The sequence below is a fragment of the Centroberyx affinis genome, unplaced genomic scaffold (genome assembly GCF_046629955.1).
Source record: "Centroberyx affinis isolate AG114_WGS23_722 - 3 ecotype Tasmania unplaced genomic scaffold, CSIRO-AGI_Caff_v1 ptg001842l_1, whole genome shotgun sequence".
NCBI lineage: Eukaryota > Metazoa > Chordata > Actinopteri > Beryciformes > Berycidae > Centroberyx > Centroberyx affinis.
In genome coordinates this window covers 232,634-251,231 of record NW_027280221.1, presented here as the reverse complement: position 1 = coordinate 251,231, position 18,598 = coordinate 232,634, and the positions used below count along the sequence as shown (strand labels likewise).

Here is an 18,598-nt window from a genome sequence, read left to right as displayed (position 1 = left end):
CACATACTAGCCAGTCTAGCAAACAATATGCTAGCAAAGACTCTACTCCAGCAAATGAAATCATCAGTGAGCAGTGCAAACGGCTCTGCGGGAGGTGAAACATGAGACATGGCAGAATACATCTGTCTCATTTAACACTGTGGACTTGTCTTTGAAACGGCCCACAGCCTGCTGTTGTTTGCTCCTCCGTCCTCATAAACTTCACCTTGTTTGAACTTGCTAACACTGCGTTTACTGAGGCGGCCAACCTCACTCTCAGCAGAGCTGTCGAGAAGTGCTATGAGAAAGCTATTATCAGAATAATCCACTTTCAAGGTGCTTAACCTACTGTGCTTACGGGTAGTTTTATACAGTAAATACCTCAATATTAATCCAGCAATCACTACTGAGAAAAGCATCTTTAGTGCTATCCAATCCCTCACATGGCTGTTGTTGTTTTGGTGCTAATCTCACCCTTCATGACACACATTAGTCCTTGAACCTCATTATTTCCATGTAGCCAAATCAGTGACAGAGAACCAGAAAGGAGCACCACCTAGGAGCAGCTAGAGAGATTTCTGTCCATTGGTTCAGAGCAGATCAGAGTGAAACTCACAGTGAGAGCCAACACAGTCATGCTGTGGACATGCATCTTTTTCTCTCTAGCATCACTGCTGACTTCACCATTGCATTTGGATGTGAAGTGAAATATACCTCTTTTTTTGGATCCATCAACTGAAATTGTTGCATTCGGCTGTCCTGTGAATGTGAATGTCTTATGACACCCCTGTTTTAGAGGGAGTTTAACAGCTTCTTACTGCTTGATCCTGTTATAGCCAGTTAATTCTGAATTAATTGAGCTTGAAATCTCACACCTCCAGCAGCTGAGCCTTATTCACACTCACACATACACACACGCACACACTGGCAAGTGACGAGTTGAGCCTGCATGGGATGAACATGCCGAAGTGAGTGTCAAACACAACGAAGTTTGGCACAATAAGACACCACAGAGGAGACGACATTGAGCTGTGGTGAAATTATCACTACATGGCTGCAGACTAAGAAGCCCACAGCTGTGAGTTCATTGAGCTGGGGCTGAAAGAGAGAGCATGAGAGAGAGACAAAACGAGAAAAAAGAGAGCCATACTGGTTAAGCCCCATGGTTCTCTCTAATCAGTACCTGGCCTCATTTGCACTCTGCTAGACTTAAACAAAGGCTCAGTACACCCCAGAACACTGTTAACAAAGATAGTGATTATCATAGCCCACAGCTCTCATTTATATTCATGTCATAAATATGCCAACTTCTGAAGGGTAACTGGGATAACTGGGTAAGTTAAAAAAAATATTTTATACTTGGGGATAGAGGAGTTGAAATATGGATCAGAAGAGAGAGACAGAGAGATGCAATGTCTGCATCTCATTGCTTACCTCTAAGATTTCTGCCTCCCTAAGCTCGCTGTTCAGTGGATCCATGTAGAAGGTGCTGGGCTGGACGCTTCTGGCAGTTGAGCGTCGAGGGGCGAACATGAACACTACCACCAGGCCCAACATGAATCCACAAGCCAGCCCCACAGACAGACCTGTCACATAGGAGGGCAGTGGCAGCACAAAGAACCCGTAAGCTAGGAGGCCCACACAGAAGAGCCAGTGAAGAGGCACTGATGCCCCAGGGACCATGCCCCGAGACTGGGCACAGGCTCCGCGATGCGTCCCTCGGGACCCCCCCTTGTACTCCACCACCTGAATCATATCTCCATAAGTGCAGATCTCAAAATGGCTGTCTCTGCTGTGGGTGTGGGGTTCTGGGGGGGGAGAGGATTTCAAGGGACCCTTTTGGAGTCTTCTCAGGGGTGTGTCACACACACCTCTCTGCTCACCATCAGTTCTCCTCCGGCACTTAAGCTGGGAGTCTGCTCCCCCATCTTCACTGTTCACTGGGGTCCCGCTCCCTTCTCTCCCACAGCTCCCCAGGGAGACAGGTGAGTCCCCTGCACCGGAGCCCCTCCCCTGCTTGGGGCTGCCGGAGCTCTCGTCCCCCATGATCTTACTGAGCATGCTCAGTGGGTCCTGCATGGCCTCAGAGAACTTCCTCCGCGTGTCCTCCAGCTCAGCGATCAGCGAGCTGCCCCGGGGCTCGGTGGGAGACATGCTGCCCGGGGAAGGCGGCGATGCCCAGTCATCATCCCCATTCGGCCCCCCTGCTTCAGGCCTGGCCTCTAGGATCTTGGGCTGGGTGATCTGCTTCCAGGGGTGCATATGGAGCTTGGAGTCCGACTTGGAGAGGTTGACCTCCGGCTCTCCCCGGCGGGAGATCTCGGTAGAGAGGGACTTGACCAGGCTGAGCAGAGGTTTGGCCCTTAGTGAGCTGCTCTCTCTGGGCTCCAGCTCTGTGGAGGAGGATTTGACCAGGTTGGTGGTGACGAGCAGGCCCGCTGATGAGGCTGACAGGTCAGCCAGGGAGCCTGGGGAGGAGGGGGAGTGAGGCATGAAGAAGGCCTGGGAGCGGTGGCCTTGGCTCAGGTCCAAATCCATCGCCAGGCTGAGGTCGGGCCTGCTCTCCCTGGCTTCTGGTTTGTCTTTGGAGAAGGCCACAGTGGGGCCCTCATCGTGGCTGTCCAGGCTGAAGATGAGCTTGCTCTCCTCCATGCTGGCCATCACCCAGGAGCTATGGTGAAATGGTGGTCAGCCAAACAGAGTAGCAATCCCCTGGGAAGTGGGACATGGTGCTAGAGCTGAGAGGCAATGGGCACATCTAGTCTTGAAACAGCCTTCTCAAGTCTAGTCCATCAAGTTGGACCTTGGAAACCTAGTGAGGGACAAGGAAAATATATTTAGATGTGGTTGTTATTGTCAGCTTCACCAAACCTTTATGACAACATTACATTTAACGACAACATAACATTTAACAATCACCCAGCCACACAGTCTGGACTAATAACCTTGGCAAGCATACAACAGAGGATAAAACACTTAACTGTGTGTGTGTGTGTGTGTGTGTGTGTGTAATGGGGTTGTTGCAGGTCTAATTATTTTTCTTATGTCGCAGTCTCTCAGTACTGCAGGCTTCTCCATCCTGCACTGGTGACTGATTACCCCCGCCCACACCATTTAGCCACAGCTAGGGCTGTCATCTTACTCTGACTCCGGGCTGGAAATCTGGCTCCTTGCAACTCCTTCAACTCTCCTTTCCTTACCCTTTTGGTTTTTCTCTCATTTCCTCACCTATAGTCCCCTGCTAACTCCTTCTCTGCTACTAATTTCTCTGCTCCATAGACCTCACCTATTTTCTCCTTCCTACCTCTACCCTCTCTATTCCCTCCTCCCCACCTCTTTTCTAATCTCGACTCCTTCCCTTCTCTCCCCTTTCACCTCTCCATTTATATTCTAATCTCCTCCGCTCTCTCTCCCCTCCCACTCGCTCGCTTACTTTTCCTCTGCAGGCATAAGGGGAGCCATGTGTGTTGTGCTCTCTGTGTGTGTGCTGTCGAGTCACATCACGTCTGAGTCAGGATGTAAATATAAATAAACTACGAGGTGGTTAGGTCCTTTGTTTCTGGGATCATCTGAGAAGTAGGACGGCAGAGAGCACAGAGAGTTTAATCCCACAGTCAAGGCCAGTCAGACAACTGCTAATCCCAAATTAGCTGCCATGATCCAAGACTAAGATTAACTACGTTAGATGACCTGTGAGAGACTATATGGAGGGAAACCAGATGGGAAAATATTAGGACACTGGCTTGACCGTGTGTGTCTATTTGACAGAATGTGACTGTGTGTTATCTAATGACTGGGTGCCCTTGCTCTTTGTCAGTGATGCCTTGCTTCACATTCAAACAGTTTCATGCATTGGGATGTGCCCAGTACAACAACAGTCCTCTTCTCTTGGCCATGCATATGCGTGCAGTCTTCTTCTTCTTCTTTTGTGGCATCTTGACAGTAGTAGGTGAGGAAGGGGAGACCATTACAGCCTAGATTTTCCCAGCTGGTCCAGGGATTCAAAATAGCAACCTTACAATCATAAACTTCCTTCACTATCTTTGTGGCTACTTCCGTCCGGATTGAAGTGATGTGTGAACAAGACAAAAAAACCCTTTAAACTCTATTTTCAGTATGTTCCAGGACATTTTATGGGAAAGAAAACATGAGCAGCACCAACTTAATTTGTGCTGGCATCTGCCTGTGGGGATGGTAAAAGTAGGAGTGTAGAACACATGCTGCCGTTTCCTGCGTAGAGAACATCTGACATAGAGACTGCTGCCCAGCAGGAGCAGACACACACACACACACACACACACACTACAAAGGACTCAAGATGCATGTACAAGTGTTGTGTTTTCTTGATTTCCTTTAGAATCTGTTAAAAAAGCAGTTCAGGGAAGAGGGGAGATGGAATGGAGTGTTTGTGTGGCCAAGAATTACACTCAGGTTCTTCATCTCTTTCTCTTTCTCTTTTTTATTTCTCTTTCACACACAACTATATATTGTACATTAAATCCAGTTATTCTTAACCAGATAACAAATTATCCATGTCATGACTCAAAGAGTAAGCCCTACAGTTAGGATTAGACTTCTCCAGGTTGTGGATGTTGCCAGGAAAACAAGCTGTTTTCCAGCTAGGCCCTAACCACTGTCCATTAGGCATTCAGAAGCATAGTAATTGGAAACTCCCTAGGGAAATCAGGGCTTGGAGAATATATGGATCCACACCGAACTCTTCACTGCTTGTTTCCACGTGGCAATCGCTGACATGTATTGTGGCAAGCATGCTATGCAGCCCACTTCACTATGAGTCAAGAGCTACAGTATGATCCAGACTGAGACTGGATTAACTGTAATCCCCCATATTAAAGAGGCTTTTACGACAGGAAATTGAGACACTTGGGACATGAACCATTGGGATACGAATGGGCAATCAGTTTGTCTGTCAGTTTCAGATATATTGTCACCCAGTTGCGTTAGCTGTCAACCACACACACACACACACACACACACACACACACACACACACACACACAAAGACACACACTCATAGAGCAATGTCACAAGTATTAAAAGTTGCCTGTGTGCAGTGCTGAGTCTCCATACTTATGGAAACTGACAAATGAATATCAGCGAGAGCTAAGCTCATTGGGCATAATCCACCAGTAGAGCAAAGACTTTGCTAAAATGCAAATTCTTTTTTTGTGTTCCTGAGCATGTCATGTCATGTCAGGGCAGCTCTCTTTTGAGTAAAAAGAATTTTCACAGAGCAAATGCTGCTCTGTGACTAGTGTGACTTCCTGCCATTGAACAGGTGCACAATGCCGGGCCATTGTTCTGCAAAACAAGAAAATTACAAATCATAGGCATGTGTTGAATGTAACCAAATTATATTCAAATAGATAAATCATGGAGGTCCAAGACGGCCACAATCAGTCTGTTACCATGTAGCTACAGTATGTAAGGTCACATATTTTAACTTACTTTATTACCTCCCTCACTGTCTGTCTCTCTCCTTTTCTACATACTGTTCATGAGAAGTGATATTAGCATGAATAGCACCAACCTGCTGTGCTGTTCGTCATATCTAATTAGCCAAAAGTGGTACTCCACCAGTGCCTAAGCTGATCCAGACACCCCTGCATTACCCTAATCAATTTCTTCTTCGGAGTCAATTTGGATCAGTTCATGCTGACAGAGAGGGGAAAATCTTTCCTCCTCAGTGGAATATTGAGTCAGCAGGGATTTGGCAGCCTTCCAGTCAGGCCTGTGGATGAGCAGAGTTTTAGCAGAAGCAAAAAGTGCAGCCATAAGGGGATTGACACAGGACTTCAGAGGGAAAGCCTGGAACCCTGCAGGTACTTTCCCTCAAACTGCTTTGTCCCTTAGAAGTGAAAATTAAAGCAGATTTTGTAATTTTATATTTAGAACAAACAAAGAATCCTCACAAAAAACATAATTTAATTGTTTATTTTTGGCACATCGGCTAATATGGTCAATCTTTTGTAGTTTTATATTTAGTAAAGGATGAATTACTAAAAGTAGTTACAAATGTATACTGTAAGGCATGCAGCATATGTAACCCATAACTACAACTGGTTCTGCAGTAACCAACGTCCTTTCCTGTGCTTTCAAAGAATGCCTAGTCAAAAACAGACAGATTTCTTAGAGTGCGGAAGTGGGAGAGAAACAATCTTATAGAAGATGAGACTGTAAACAGAATAGGACTGTTCAAAGGTAAGAAAGGTCACATCATTTTCAACATGTTACTAGAACTTCCACAAGTGGAGGAGTTAAGACTATTAAATGGCTGAACATTGGTTTGTGTGTTATTGCTATCAAACAAAACTGGTTGCTGTCAGCTTATCACAACAGTGAAGCTCCTGGTGACTTCAAACCTCTGTTCAATAGGGAGGAAAAGGTTATTGATCAGAGTTAAGTGAAGTTAGATTGAGTCTGATCAGTGTTAAGAGGGGGTTGCAGGGTGCTGGGATGCCAGAACGTCTTGATGATTGGAGGTATTATAGGCCTAATTCAACAACAAGGTGGTGCCTGCTTGATAACCCAATGACAGAGCCACCGTGTCCTCTAACATCCAAGCTAGGTTTCTACATAGGTGCTCACCCAAATGGCACAAGGGAAAATGACATGTGCCCTGGTAAATGACAGGACAGTGAAGACAACTGGAGGCTAATATATACTCTAATGATAACTGTGCGGGATAACAAAGACTAACTAGACAGGCGTGTACGAATCAGTGAAGTGGTTACACAGTTCTCCCTTTCCATTCCACAGCTAAACGTTGGCATGAATAAAATGACGTGGCCTGAGATGGTGTTGAGGTTAAAATCCCTCTTCCATCTCTGGAACAGAATACACTCACTGGCCTGGGATTGAATCCTGCCAGACCCTCTCTCCTGTGGCTTCACTCCTGTATCCCTCTCAGCCTTTCTACTGGCTTAAAAAATAAAATATGATCTGTCCACTCTTCTTGAAAACATGGATTTTTTTTTCCCCCAAGAGGAACTTGAGAATAAGCCAAGTGGGGTATTGTATGATGTATCAGATTTGATCTGAGAACCCTATATGGCACAGCCTTTGCTTGACAATATGTCCGAACAGGCAGGCAATGTTTATTTCCATGGCATTCCTGTGTTTATAATCCTGTCCTTAAACTACCACTTGACCTGGTCCCAAATGACTGACACATTTGGCACAGGATTGTGTGTTCGTCTGGGTATCAGATGGTCAGGATTAGCAAAACTATACCTCATCTCATTGAGTAAATCATCACAACGATATCCCGAGAAATAATAACAAATTGATTCTCTTTTTATAGGCAATATGCACCCAGCCCTCTATACAGCCTCTATACAGAGCTCCTCTTATGTTGTTTAAACTTTTTTTTGCAGCAGGTCTCAGTGCAATTTCATCAAATGCCAAATTCATCACTGCATTGTTAGTCTGGGCTATTCTTTATCCCCCCACCTGTGGAGGATCATTTCACAAGGCGTAAATGTGAAAATGAAATTATTATTATTTTACTGCATGGTTTGAGGCAAATTACATTATAATACTTTCACAAAAATACAACCAACCGTTACTGCTATCAATAACAGCAGAGGACTCACCTGCGTGTCATGTATTTGACCGACTGCTCCTGTAATTTCAGTGACAGAAGTTGGGAGAGGTCCAGAATGAAAAACAGCATTGGTGTGAGCCGCCGTGTGTCTGAAGCGGAGGCTGCAGTGATCCGTCTGGATGCTGCAGCGCGCGGCGTGCTGCACCATCCACCGACCGCAGCAGGCGGCGAAACCTTCATTCAACTTTACTCCGGTTATAGCCGGTCTTCACTGCAAACCGCCAAAACTCGATTAAAAGATCGTATTCACATTCAATTAGACCGTTTATTCAAAAGAGCCGCGGCAGCTGCCCGCCACCGTTTGCCGTCAGAGTAAAGTAGTAGCCTGTACTCCCCTCGTGCCTTCCCGTCTCTAGGAAGAGCTCGGTGTAGGAGGCGTCAGCCGAATACAGAATAATCTGGTTATTAGAGTCCTGGCTCGAGCCTGGGCCAAACTCTAATCCAGATTAGACTACAGCAGTCTGCAGTTGACAGCGCGACACCATCTCTCTCGTCTCTGCACTCACAGCGTCAAAACACAGACGTGAGTTTGCCTGCGCTCAACTCTCCCTCTCTGCCACCGCAGTCCTACGCAGACTTATGTAATGTATGCCTGGGAACTTGCACGCCAGAATGACTGCTCACCGAGCATTTTCATTGATCATAGTAACAAAGTGGGTATAGTGGAATAGTATGAGTACATAGGGATATAGTTTATCAGGGTTTCCCACTTATTCCCTCATTCCCAATTTCATAACAAGCCATGGATCTAATCATAAAGTGATGATATTATTAAGACAGCATGTTACTCTGATCTCACTATTGAGGCCTTTACAATTAGACTTGTTCTTTCAACATTGTCCTTGTCTAAATCAGAGGGATGTTGTTCCTTTTCTAAGCCATCAAGTTTCTGTGTGAGAGAAATACAAGTAGAGTGAGGGAGACAGAGAGAAAGGGAATGGGAGGGGGAGGCAGAGAACAGCTGGGTTTTAGAATATAATGGATTACACTACTTCCTGCTCATCTCATCCAGGACCATCAGGGCAGCAGAGTAGTCCAAACACTGGCACCGAGACAGTAACCTGACCTTCAGCAGGCAGGACTTTCACCTGCTGTCTGCTCTTCCTCACACAGGCTAAATTTATGTACAGTTTTACACACAGGACGTCCAGTAACACCAAAAAATGTTGCTGCTATACATTTTATAAGCAAGAGGTCATGATATAAACAAGGAAATTGATGGTATTTGTGGTACCATGCCCGTGCAGTTTTTGCTCTTACCATTTGTCTTTTTGAAATGCTTTTATTATCAATAGCAGGGAGAGTATCTGTCCTCACCTTCACTTTGAAGGTCGGTACATTGTGCTAGGCTCCTCGGTGAGAATGACAGAGAAAATAAATCTTACTATACTGAAAAATCCTGTGAATAAAATGCTATCTTAGGGTAGATCCAAGTTTAATCCAGTTATATCATTGCATATAGAATGTAACGTAAACTCGCACACAATTTTAGGTGTTTTGCTGTGTTATTTTGTCATTGTGTTTTTGCTTTTCTAGTAATAAGTGTTTTGTGTCACCTACAAGGCTGAGAAACACTGGATAATGGAGGCTCATGGTGACCAACTGTCACAGAAGCTGGTTTGGCAGTGGTGTCTTTACATTACAGCTTATACATTTTTTTGTCATTCATTTATTCACTGCCCTTAAGTTTATCTCTTTGAGGAGTCTTCTTTGGTGCTGATAACAAATGACACAAAAGATGGTTTCTCATCAGTGTCTAAGCTGTTACAGACAAGTCGTAGATAAAGATGTGGCTTTTCAGCTGTAGCACATTAATTATGCAGTTTGCGCAGAATGTCTCTCCCCCACACTACAATGATATGGTTTCTCACTTGTGTGTGGCATTTAATTAGATTGATGAATCTGATTCTGAATTAGTTTCCCTAGGGAGAGTCCTTAGACACACAAATAGATACAGTACTTTCCCAGAAATCTTTTCAAATGGCAAACAGTAAATGAAATATAACACCACTTGACATCACTGATATGAGTTTGTGGTTAAAACTCTTTACTCTTCCACTCTGGTAGATCTGTTAAGGCCTTTGGTTTTGTTTCCTGAGACTCTTCATCTGTCTGGAGAATCTTTGTATCATTGCACACTTTAGCAGTGCAGTGATATTGCTAGCGGTAGTCTTTAAAGGCTTTCTTGCCCTTTTCTTTTCTACCTCAGGCAAATGTTAGGGCGGCATATTCTGCCCACTGATTGCTCCAATTATACTGGTCCTTCCGCTGTTAAGGAACAAGGATTATTTCCTTTCTACAACCTTCAAAAGGGCAAAGCTTTCTGGGACACTTTCCGCTCTGCCCCCGGTTGGGCTTAATTACACATACTCCATTTATTTATCTTTCCCGTATCAGACACAGAAGGAATACTTCCAGAAAATATCCGAGACATAAAATATTTAAATCCCTGTGAGGGGTTTACATTCAACAAGCACTGACATTATGACAGCATTACAAATACAATGTGTCGCTCAACTGAATGTACATACACTGCATTTGAGCTGGTGTTCGCTGGCCACTGAGCACTGAATGCCTTGGAACTGCATCTTCCCCATCATGCTGTGAATCTCTCAGGCATTAATGCCACATCAGTGAAGTTAAAGAAGATCCACATGTACCACCAAGAATCTCCACACGAAGTAAAAACACTGAAAAATTGTAGTCTCTGATACAATGAAAACTGATACTGTTTTATTAGAGTATTATTATTATTATTATTATTATTATTATATTAGAGTAATAAACAATGCACATCCACAAACGTACACACAGAGTACATAAAAATTCTTCCACAGTTCAATAGGAAAATTAGTTGAAGAAAAAAACATTGATATTGCAAATGCATATCTTTAAGTTCTACATAAGGCCTGCAGTGGTAGCCCAGAGACTAGAAAAATAAATGAAAATATAGATATAGAAAGTGAATAATAAACACTCACGTGCCTTAAAAACTATTGCCAAGCAAGGCAGTGAAGCACCGATTGCTCCAGTGAAATTACACAATTATATTTGGTGTAATTGGAGATAAATATAATGTTAACATGAAGTGTCTGGCTGCTGAACATTAGATTATGTTATCAATAGGTGAACCACAGGTGTGAGCAACATCATATAGCCTTCAATCCAGCTTTCATTTAGACCTTCTTGGGTAATTTGGCCTCCAGCTCTTATCAGCTCTCAGTGATATTGAAGGATAATTTTGGTGTGGATACTGCCACCTGCTGGACTGGCCAAAAAAGAAGGAACTGACTATAACAGTGTAGTGACAGGGTGGTGCAGTGAGTACAGAGCTTCATCTGGAAGACCTGGGTTCATACAGAAAAGAACCTGGAGTGATTTCAGAACATGCTTAGTTTGTAGTTAGTTGTTACTTGGTCAAGAACTTCTTTCATTTTGTAGAAAAGAATGAGTCATTTTCTAACTAACTTTCTAACTTCTAACAAATGCTACTTAAGTACTATTGTATGATTAAAACAGAACATTTGTCACAAAAGTGTTTGTATGCTGAGAAAAAAGAAAAAAGCTTCCCGAAAGGTTCATGTAAACAGCTTAACCTGAATAAGACCTTGACCAGAGTATGACCAATAGCTGGGCAGCCATTGTTGTCATGAAGGAGTTTCCCTTTCGTGGCTTTTCAAGTGCGCCTTCAGATTTGGAGCAAATCTGTATCGCATGCCACAAACATGGCAGCCGTACGGCCGCTCTCCTGTGTGTGTTCTCCTATGTCTTGTCATTTGTCCACTCTGCCGAAAATGTTTACCACAAATATCACAGGAGTAGGGCTTTTCTCCTGAATGGTATCTCATGTGTATTTTGAGGTGACCGCTAGTGCTGAAGAGTTTGCCGCACAAATCACAATGATATGGTTTCTCCCCTGTATGACTTCTCTTGTGAATTGTAAGATTCTGGCTCTGACTGAACGCTTTGCCACAAATATCACAGTGATACGGTTTCTCTCCTGAGTGAGTCCTTACATGAACAATGAGATGTTCCTTTTGGAGAAATGCTTTGCCACAGTCTTGACATGTAAACTGTTTTTTTAACCCTGTGTGCATTTTTGAATGCAGTCTCAGAAAATGGATTTTGGTGAAAGTTTTGCCACAAACATCACAAAAATGGTTTTTGCTGTGAGCACATTGTAAATGACTTATCAACTCTTCTGTAGACTGGCATGTTTTACCACAAACACCACAGTCAACAGTCTTGTCATGCATTTTTATGTGCTTCATTAAAGAACCTATGTACTGGAAGGCTTTGCCACACAAATGGCAAAAGCTTCGGTCTGTTTGACTTTTAACAGAGGAATCTTCATAAGGCAACACTTTAAGTCCCCCCTGCTTACTTTGTCTTTGCGCTTTCTTTGCTTTCCGTTTCTTTGTCCTTTTTGCTGCTCCTTTACTCTTCACCCAATCCTCATCATTGTCATTGTTCTCACTCTGAGCTGCAGAACAGTCTGAAGAGAGAGGCTGCAATTCATGTGTAAATTCTGTCTCTGGTTGATCTTGCTCACTTTTCACAATATCAGGAGATGGAAAAATAGCCTCTTGTTCCTGACTGTCAATGCCAAGTTCCTCCTGCTCTTCTTTTATCTGTGATATCTCAAGGTCTGTCTGAAGTGTGCAATAGCTCCAGTCTTTATTTTCTGTATCGGCATTGGTTTGAGAAGGTCCTGGGACCTCAAGCCTCAGACTGAAGTTCGACTCTTTCCCCATTTCAAGTGGTGTTGAGGGTCCTGGGTCCTGCAGCAGAGTCGGGTCACACTCCTCCCCAACCACGGTGCTGTTGGCCTGTGGAGGCTCTGCGGCTACAAAGGAGATGGAGGCAAAAGTTACCCAACAGGCTAATGAGGGAAGCAATGCATGGGTGGGCCCACTGGTGGGCCTTACATTAGCGAGGCAAGTTCATGGATTTCGGTTGGTAGGTCTGGCAAGTGTATCTAAAAAAACAAAACAATGGATATTCGGAAATGGCTAAAATCAGGGAGCACTTCCAATTCCCCTAACACAGTGAGGAAAATCAGATTCTTCCTCCAAATCAGAGACTGCACCCCAACCTCATGATAATTGAGATCACTGCTTTAAATTATAAAGCCTCATTTGATATCTTTAGGCTGGTGGTTATGCGCATGAGGAGGCATTTCCTACCTTAAAGTGCAGCCACTGTGGTGCCAGCTTCTCCTGTTTGGTTGTTGTAGGCCTGGCATCTATTCATTTTCTGACGTCAGTTGTTTGCAAAAGCTTGTAAGTGCGCCTGATTGGTGCCAATTTCTCTCATCTTGCTGTGCAAAGTCTGTGCTGAGTGAGCCAGTTTTGATGCCATCTGTTAGAGCGTTACATTAAACATAACATCCTGCATTCCAATCATTACTTATAATAATAACTTTATTTGTATAGCACTTTTCTAAAAACAATGTTTACAAAGTGCTTTACATACAATAAAACCCAAAAGCAGCAATAATAGAAAATAGGAATAAAAAGTAATATATGAGGTAAACAGGTACAACTAAAAACACACAGAGATACAATTAAAAACAGATCGAACTTTACGTAACAGTGTGTCCCGAATTTTTTTTAAATTAAAAATTGGAATAAAAGGTAATACAAGAGATACACAGGTACAACTAAAACAAACAAACAAACAAACAAACAGAGATACAATTAAAAACGGATGGAACTTTAAATAAAAGTGCGTGCCAAAACACAAGAAAGCAATAAAATGGAGATACAGGTACAAGTAGGCTACACTACCGTTCAAAAGTCCGGAACCACCAAGAACCCTCCATGCCCCTGAAAGAGACCGATACCCCAGTCCACCAGGGCAGCACCAAACCGATCAGAAATACAGCCAAGACACCGACAATGCCACAAACCACTACCTCCACTCCAAACGACCGCTCCACTCCCCAAACCCCCCGCCCATCAAAGAATCCCCCATTCGCCGCAGCGACAGCCCCGCAGACCCCAGGCACTCCAGCCGCCAGGTCCCCCAAGACACCCAGCGAAGCCCCACCCCACGCCCCCTGCAGCACCCGCTGGGTGTGTTGTGTGTGTGTACGCGGCTTCCTCTCTCTCCTCTTCTCTGACTCCAGTGCAGTGTTCTACCTGGCAGTGACGGGTGCTGCCCTGGCTCTTCGTCGTCGGTGCCGCCTTGCTCTTCCCTGCCGCTGTTCCCACCTGGACGCTGAATTACGACTGCTGCCCTCGTTTCACTGAATTTTTAGCGCTGGCCTCAGCCCCCTCTCATCGCTGCATGCCGCTTCTCCTTCTTTTTGTCTCTCTCTGTTTTCTCCTGTCATTATTGTTGCCCATGACATGTCAATATTTTCCCTATTTGCCTCAGCCCGCCCAAGGTTTCTTCCAAGTTTTCCTACTAAGGTTTTTCTTGGGAGTTTTTCCTTGTGTGCATTTAGGGTCTAAGGCTGGGAGTGCCGGGTAGGTTAGGCTATGTAGAATAGGTAGATTGTTTGTCTTGCTAAATCTGCTGTTGCCTACCTTGTGTTTTTTGCTATGTTTGTCCTACATGATTTTGTTCACCATTGATTGTGTTTAGTTAGACCTAGCTAGACACATTCTCTAAAGTCCTTTGAGACATGCTTGTGATAAAGGGCTATATAAATAAACTTGACTTGACTTGTCAAATTTATTGCGACATGAGGCCCGTTAACGTTGTGGAGGGTGAAGGCTTTAAGAAAATGATTAAAATTTTGGAACCTGGATATACAGTGCCAGCACGTGAGACAATCGTGCACAAACTAACCAGAAAATATGACAGACTAAAAGAGAAGGTTCTGGAGTTAATACAACGCAGAGGCACTGAGCTTTACCACAGATATGTGGACATCTCTTCGAACGGAGTCATACATGACTGTGACTGCCCATTTTAGTGGAAACTACAGAGTCTTGTTCTTGAGACAAAACAAATGGAAGAGGCGCACACGGGCAAAAACATTGCTACGCGACTCAGTGAAGTTGCCGATGCCTTTGGAATTCCAGGAGCAAAGAGAGTTTCTGTTGTAAGTGACAACGCGGCTAACATGGCACTCTGTATGGAGACACTAAAGGAATCGGATGAATGGCCAGATGTGCAGAGCGTCAAGTGTGCTGGGCACACCTTGCAGCTCTGTATTAACGCTGTACTCAAACAAGACCCGATTAGTCGCACTGCAATCTCGGAACCCATCGTCTATCAGTCTGACAACGATTAGACTCTGGGGGCGACAGACAATATTTTGGGGTTTCCGGTGTAGCCAACGGACATCCGGGCCAAGACTTCCTCTTCCGTGCGCCGGTCATTGTTTACAGTCCGATTAGCAACTTGAGACACGACGAGTCGAACGTTTCTCCACACAATACACAAACATCGATACTTTTTGTAGGTGTTTTAGGTCCAGACGACATTTCGGCTAATCTCTATAAACAGATATCTGCATAAGAGACGTCGTCTCTCAACTCCAACTCCATTCTCACTTCTCAAGTTGCTAATTATTAGGCTACCAGGTAGAGTGCACGCAGTGCACTGTGGCCGATTTATTTAATCTAGAGATAACAAGCAGATTTTTTTTCCCCCCATCAACCAATCGATTGGTTGAAGAGTAGGTAGAATTTCAGTAGACCAAGATTTTCTTTGGTGGACTACAGCCCTAGTAGTGGCAAGCAACAACACTGCTGCTGCTGCTGCTACAGCTGCTGCAGCAGTATAGGCCTAGCAGTGGTAATTCCAGTAGGTCTCATTACAGATATCTGAAATATTTTAAAGTAGCATTTTCACTAGTCTTAATGTAATGGGAGATATTGTAAATTAGCATTTAAGATATATATCATTACATTATGACCAACCGAAATGCTAATTTAAGATATCTCCAATTACATTATGACCTGTCAAAACGTTAATTTAAGATATCTCTAATTACACTATGACCTGTCAAAATGCTAATTTAAGATATCTTTTATTACATTATGACTAGTCAAAATGCTAGAGGTATCAAACACAAGGCAGAGTCCAGTTTGGGATGAGGTTGGGACAGTGGCGTCGCCAGGGTCTTTCTTTCGGGGCTTAAGCCCCGAATATTTTGAGATTAGCCCAGAATATTTTTGATCAGTTAATATGTAGTCCTAAGTGAAGTTTTACATTGTTCAAGATTTCTGTCGCCTCTCACCATCCAGGCTCCATTGTGAGCCTGTCTACAGAGATCTGCCCGCACAGAGCGCGGGGTAAATTCCGGTTATTTTACGTGAGCCAGCTTTGAAGCCCGGCTTTGGGTGCATCGAGGTACATGCCGGGACACAAATCAAACTCACCTGTCGCTGCTTGCTATGTGTGTATGTTTGGTAGGAGGCTCTGCCAATCTGTCATCATGTAGTTTGAGTCAAACTAAAGGAATAGGCTACGTTATGGATGATTTTAATCGGTCGATCCTAGTCTAGGCCAGAGAAGGCAAGGTAGGCCACAGCCAGGAAACACAATGTCAGGAAAAGACAAGACAGGTTATATGGATATTATTCACGCTTTCAAAAGAGGAAGAAAGGTAAGGCATGTTATAGGTTAGTCTAATCAAGTGATTGATTATCCATATCTGGAAAGACAGCAAAAATCAGGCAGCTGTGTGGTGGCGAGTTGACTAACAGACGGCAGATGGTCACTGGAGTGTTAGCTTGGACTGACACTTGGTTGATAGCTTCATGGTTAGATGCCTACAAGCTACAGCAGTTTTTTTTTTTTTAGCTCAACATCTTCAATATAGGTTCACTGTAAACAAAATGTTACCATTTCTCTCCAGTCAGCTGGTTAGTCAGTTAGTTACTGAATCCTCCCATTCAGGTCTACTCATGTGGGCCGCTGAACATTAAATGCTAAAACTAATTCTCTTCACATGAAACATTATTTTCAACTTAAGATATTGTTTCCCTTAAACGTGAGAAAATGTTTAAAAATGTAATTTTTAATTTGTGCCTCTGTATATTTTACTATGCTGGTAGACTGCTCCAGCCATTCAGAATGGATTAGGCTTTTCATGGTGATCTTTGATGTGGCATTGAAAATATCAGCTTCCTAACAGAAGGACATCACAGGTTAAATAATTTACTTCTTAAAATGAGTTTTGCTTAAAGTTAAGTTTCCATACATAACAAACAAACCAAGGTAGCTCACTGTTAGGTTGTAGTAATATAGTGATATAGATAGTGAAATATATGGAAATATAACTTTTGATTAAATATAACTCACTGGATTACGATTGGATCTTTTTTTTTTTTTTACAGTAAAGAGACAGATGAGGAGTGATGAGCACATACTATATATCATATATATTTAAAGTTTTATATATTAATTGATAACTGTGTCTCTGTTCATTTTTTGCAAAACCTGAAATGAACAAGAGAGAGGAGGAGACAGAGACAAAGGAGACAAATAAGTGTCAAGAGAAGAATTCAGGAGGCAGGCCTGAGGAGAGAGACAGACAGACTACAATATACTGTATCACTGTTGGCCTACAGACTGCTGCTCAAACTGTTTACTATGCTGCTTCATTTACACCAATGTATGTTCATGTCAAATTACACCAGATTGATGCATTTTGCTGTTGAAATATTACATTTTTTTCTCCCGGGGGAGGATGCCCCGGGAGAAAAAACCCTGGGTTGGGATATGACTGGCATGCTTGGTGATTGCTGACATATGTGGTTTCGATAGTGATGTCCCGTATCACAAATAACCTGAATTAAATTGAAAATGAGATCCATTTTGTTTTATATTGCCCACATTACCACGATTTAAGAATGAGACTGTTTAATAAGACCGACAATCTCCAACTTTTTGCCGTGACTGGTTCTGGTGGCGCGACCCCATGCTCATTTGCATTGTATAACGTTAACTGTTTCTTAACTTTCGGATCGCGGTCCTGGTTCGCGTCGCCATTCACTTCTCGTAGACAATGAAGGGGGAAATTCCCGTGAAATCGCGGTTGGTGTGAAACTTGTCGCAGGGATACAAACCTCATCTTTCCCGCACAAACAGCCACTCGTTCAAGTGGTAAGTTGCCCTTATTGCTCCATAACGAATAAGCTTGGCAGTAAATAGGGTCCCAAACCTGATTTGTCGCGGAGAAGGTCCAGCTGCTTCCGCAGATTGTCAACCTCATCTCTCGATCGAGTAACTTGGACTTGGTACAATGCTACAGTTTTCTCAACCTCTCCAAATATCTCCACGGCTGCTGCAGATAGTCGCTCGTTCACAAAGTCTCTCAGTTGAAACATCGTTGGACTCTGTTTCTGAATGGAAAGATGTGTTGCAAATCAGTGCTGTTAGCAAGATAGCCTCGGCTGTAGCTGCTTCGCTGCTGGCGGCACATCGTAACGGAAACAGCGTCAGCATTAGTCACGTGACGGCCTTTGACTTCAGCAAAGATCGTATGTGTTACAAAAGAATAATCATGATATAATCAATCAACACCTACTAAACTGCAGAGTTCACCCCCATGGCCGATTTTCAAGCCTATACCTGACCTAAACCCTATGCACTGAAACCAATACCAGTACTAATGTAATTGTCTCAAAACATATCTAAAAATACATCAGAGTCTGTAATTATAGTTTAACACACGAGATGTATTTCTATATCTCAAAACAGATGCATTTATAAATCATGTGTAAATGGCATAACCTTGTTATTGGCATTAGGTTTTGCAAGATATACGTAATCTATAGATTAGATCTATAGACTGTATTGATACCAAGGCATTTTTCTTGCAGTAATCACACAAATCTCACATCTCTGTGACACATTATCACATATATTATGAACAGGTTCCATCAAAAATGTACTATTATCATGATGATTACCAGGTACAGGATTATCAGAGTTTATGTAAGCCTATTTTAAAACATTGTTTTTTGCTTCCGTTTAGGAGGAGAGCTATATTACTGGCGCTACAAAGGGAGTGCCAAAACAATTACA

The 18,598-nt window shown here is 43.3% G+C and overlaps 2 protein-coding genes across 2 annotated transcripts; both read right to left on the bottom strand.

Annotated features, from left to right (window-relative positions):
* Positions 1 to 1,413: 1,413 nt before the first annotated feature.
* LOC139652662 (testis-expressed protein 2-like) lies at positions 1,414 to 2,631 on the bottom strand (the record flags this gene model as incomplete). The annotated part of the gene is made up of 1 exon (XM_071529815.1): positions 1,414 to 2,631. A coding segment is annotated over exon 1 (1,218 nt), but the record flags the coding sequence as incomplete, so codon positions are not given.
* A 7,771-nt stretch (positions 2,632 to 10,402) lies between these two features.
* On the bottom strand, positions 10,403 to 17,898 carry LOC139652670 (zinc finger protein 436-like). Its single transcript, XM_071529826.1, has 2 exons — positions 17,733 to 17,898; positions 10,403 to 12,452 (listed from the first exon to the last, which is right to left on the bottom strand). The coding sequence occupies exons 1-2, from the start codon at positions 17,896 to 17,898 to the stop codon at positions 11,254 to 11,256; spliced, it is 1,365 nt and encodes a 454-aa protein (XP_071385927.1). The 3' UTR covers positions 10,403 to 11,253.
* Positions 17,899 to 18,598: the final 700 nt, after the last annotated feature.